We start from the raw sequence: 3,630 nt of genomic DNA, 5'->3' as shown, positions 1-3,630 counted from the left end.
ACACAGACATATATAATTATATATATATATGTATATATATATATATATAACTATCTATATAGTTTTAGTTGTTAGGAGATGATCTGTTGTCAAGGTTGTCTCGCTTGCATTTCAACGATGGCGTGTAAGGCTCGTCGAAACATTCGACTGTGCGTGCCTGGGCAGCACGGGGTGCGACCAGTTTGCAACATGATAAGCAACGGTCTCTAGAAGTCTAGAGAATCAAGTTCATATTTTACTTTTGCATGTTATCGCAGATTCCTCTCGATGGACATCGGGTTCGTTAGGTTCACAGAGTTTCTAGATAGATTTCCAGACCTGAGAATTTATCGAATGGTGTGTTCGCGAGTAACACATTGCCGCGTTGTACATGGAAGCGTTACTATTGCGTGTGTCTGAGCTTTAATTTTGAATTTTTTGGGCATGGTAAAGAAATTTTCTTTGTGAGTGATCTGTAAAACAACACTTGTTTAGCATTTCGCTGAGGTAACCAGAGTTTCCGGGCCAGTGCCGTGATATCTGCAGCAGGAGGCGACAACAGCCCACGTAGAAGATTAGGAAACGCAAGCTATTTAATTGTTGATTATAAAAATCTATGAATTTGTGAAAAATATCAGTCAAAGAGCTGACTGTAATCGGCAAGAACATTCGTTCATTCATCCAGAAACCGCGGCGTTTATCAACTGCAGTTATAACTGTCGCGAAACATTCCTGTAGACCTGTTTTAGCCTTGCATATATACGGATACAGTATACTATCAGTGCTTACAGCGGCTCAAGTTTGCTGTATTACCACCAGAGTAGCAGAGAACAGTGAATGGACAAATTCATGACGCAATGTGCGCATAGATTTCCACTGCTTATTGCTTTCGTTGCTTGCATTTCCAATTTATTTCTGCTGTCGGTATAAATCCATTTACAGATGAATGTGTCGCATGTAATTTCTCATGCAATGCTTCACTACGACAGCCCCGTTACTGGGTTCACTGTATAGCCATCGCAATATATATATATGTGAATATTCTCCATAGATGAATCATTGCACTCTAGTTGGATAATTACGGATGGAAAATAGTTCACTACACAGAATCAATGTTTGGTAGATCTATTTTATTCAGAATTCGTACGAGGTTTGTGATGCTCGCCTGACTTTGCTGCTGCTATCTAAAATTACAACGATCATACATTTGTCGTCATAGCTCTCCCTCTCGTTTCACTCCACATCGATATAACCCGCATTTTTGGTATTGATTGATTGATTGATTATATAAGCCTATGGTTTCATCCACACGTGCTGGCATACGGGCAGGATTAAAATGAGATGACCTGACTTTGCGCAGTTTAGTGACAGCTGGCCCACTCCCAGCTCAGCGCATCACACATACCTCCCTTACTAAATACCGTCCACGCCCCGACACGTGTGGTGACAACCACTCGCCTCACAACCATTGCCTCTACCCGTACTATTGTCATACCACCAGTAGGCGCTTCGGTCAGTCAATCGCTGACAGCTGAAGTTAAACATGGACTACTACGTCATTACCTGGAAACATGGATTCTACGTTTCTCTTGTTCTAATCGTGCGCACAAAGAAAGAGCGTTTTTAACACAGTTGACGACACGATATTAACGCGATACTAATGCTGTGTATTCTGCATTCAAAACGCGATGCGTAATATTACTCGTAAACGCTGTTCCGCTTCTAAAAATGTGCTATAAACATAGTGCCTCAATATCAATCAAAAACTATAGGTAAATGCAGAGAATGGGGCGGAGCTCTTATACTTATATAAGAAATATAGGCAATTATTTGGAGCAGCGGTACTATTGCATTACATGGAGTGGAGGCTATGCTATTACAGGGTATGCTATGGTTCGCGAGCACGGGTTTGGCATTCGGGACACGCGTGCATTACTGTATATGAGGATACGTGCGGCCGCGTTACCGCGCTTTGAAACTTTACAAAGCAGGTTTGGGTCGTTTACGTCGAGTCGTTACTGTCAACATGGGAACAAAAGACACTTTGTAAAAAAACTCGGAAGATAAATGCGAGTGAGTATTTTGTATACAGTGGTTGGCGGAAATGTGGCTCGACTTTTAAACTCGGTGTGCAAACTGTACACTTTCCGTCTCTCTGTCTCTCTCGCCCCGCGCGCTGTCCTGGTGTTCCTGCCTACCTCATTCCGTCCCCCACCTCGCTCGCTCTCGCATTCTCTCTGTGTTCATTTCCCCTCCATTCGTCCAGCCCTGCTTTTCCTGACCTCCTTCCTTTCACACGCTCACGCGCGCACCCACAAGCCGGCCGTGCAAACGAGCGCACTATACCAGAAGCCAAGCGTTCCCGCACACGCGCACCCCACAAGGAATGCATGCACACACGCGTACCCACACGCCACGCGTGCACCCACAAAGAATGCATGCACACACACGCGGGTACCCACACGCCACGCGTGCACACACGCGTGCACCCACGAGGAATGCATGCACACACGCGGGTACCCACACGCCACGCGTGCACGCACGCGTGCACCCACAATGAATGCATGCACACACGCGCGTACCCACACGCACGCGCGCACTCCACAATGAATGCATGCACACACGCGCGTACTCACACGCACGCGCACACCCACAAGGAATGCATGCACACACGCGGGTACCCACACGCCACGCGTGCACACACGCACGCGCGCACCCCACAATGAATGCATGCACACACGCGCGTACTCACACGCACGCGCGCACCCCACAAGGAATGCATGCACACACGCGCGTACCCACACGCGACGCGTGCACACACGCGCGTGCACACCCACAAGCCAGTATGTACTCAGTAATTCGTTATCGACGTACGTGCTCTTCCGCAGCGTTACACATATATTTACTACAGGAGCTTAAACGCAATGGCGTACGGTGAGGTCATTATTGCAGCCAGCAGAGCGCTAGCGTATGCTATGCCAACCTAATCCCTAGCGACTCGTAAATTCTACGAGTTTCACTGAAAAGCCGTAAAACTACCATCGCTGTCGGCAATTGTTTTATAACGAATTATTATACTGGCGCTACCTGTTTCACGGATGCCAGTGTAACTGGAAATTGCTGCCCGAATAGTGGTAGTTGTGCAATGCAAAATACCTCTTCCTTTTTTGTGACTCGCGCCGTATTGCATCCAGCTTCCAATTTTTCTTCCTCCCCCGTCTCCCTCGCCCTATATTGGATTCTTTCTGTCTGTCGCTATACCTACCCTTAGCACTTAACCCGGGCTCCTCGTTACGTTATCGCTGACATTTTCTGCTATCTTTGCAGGTTACGGATGCAGAGCGCGATGGCATACAGGGTCTACGTTAGTGGAATTCTACTTCTTTACTTCACGACCGAAGCGCAGATGGTTATATCCAGGCAGTCAGAAGGTGAGCTATATAGATTCTTGGTGAACCGCCCATGCATCGACCATTGTTAGTTACCGATCCAGTCGCATTACACGCGGGTTCAACGTTTTCGCGGAGAGATTATGTTAGAGCTTATTTAAGAAACCGAAATTGGAAAATGGTAAAATAGCTAAATTTATTATGAGGTAGTACGATATTCACGCACGCACGCACGCACGCACGCACGCACGCACACACACAC

At 46.7% G+C, this 3,630-nt stretch overlaps 1 protein-coding gene across 7 annotated transcripts in view; it reads left to right on the top strand.

Annotated features, from left to right (window-relative positions):
* Positions 1 to 3,630, top strand: part of LOC106812269 (ly6/PLAUR domain-containing protein 6-like) — a 40,847-nt gene that overhangs the window by 34,595 nt on the left and 2,622 nt on the right. For all 7 annotated transcript variants that reach the window (XM_014816142.1, XM_014816119.1, XM_014816136.1 and 4 more), the window contains one exon: positions 3,307 to 3,410. In XM_014816142.1, coding sequence (XP_014671628.1) covers positions 3,314 to 3,410 — 97 coding nt within the window. In that variant the 5' untranslated portion in view covers positions 3,307 to 3,313. The remainder of the gene's footprint in view (positions 1 to 3,306; positions 3,411 to 3,630) is intronic.

Source organism: Priapulus caudatus, unplaced genomic scaffold (genome assembly GCF_000485595.1).
Source record: "Priapulus caudatus unplaced genomic scaffold, Priapulus_caudatus-5.0.1 Scaffold20, whole genome shotgun sequence".
Taxonomy (NCBI): domain Eukaryota; kingdom Metazoa; phylum Priapulida; class Priapulimorpha; order Priapulimorphida; family Priapulidae; genus Priapulus; species Priapulus caudatus.
This window is presented reverse-complemented; position numbering and strand designations above follow the sequence as displayed.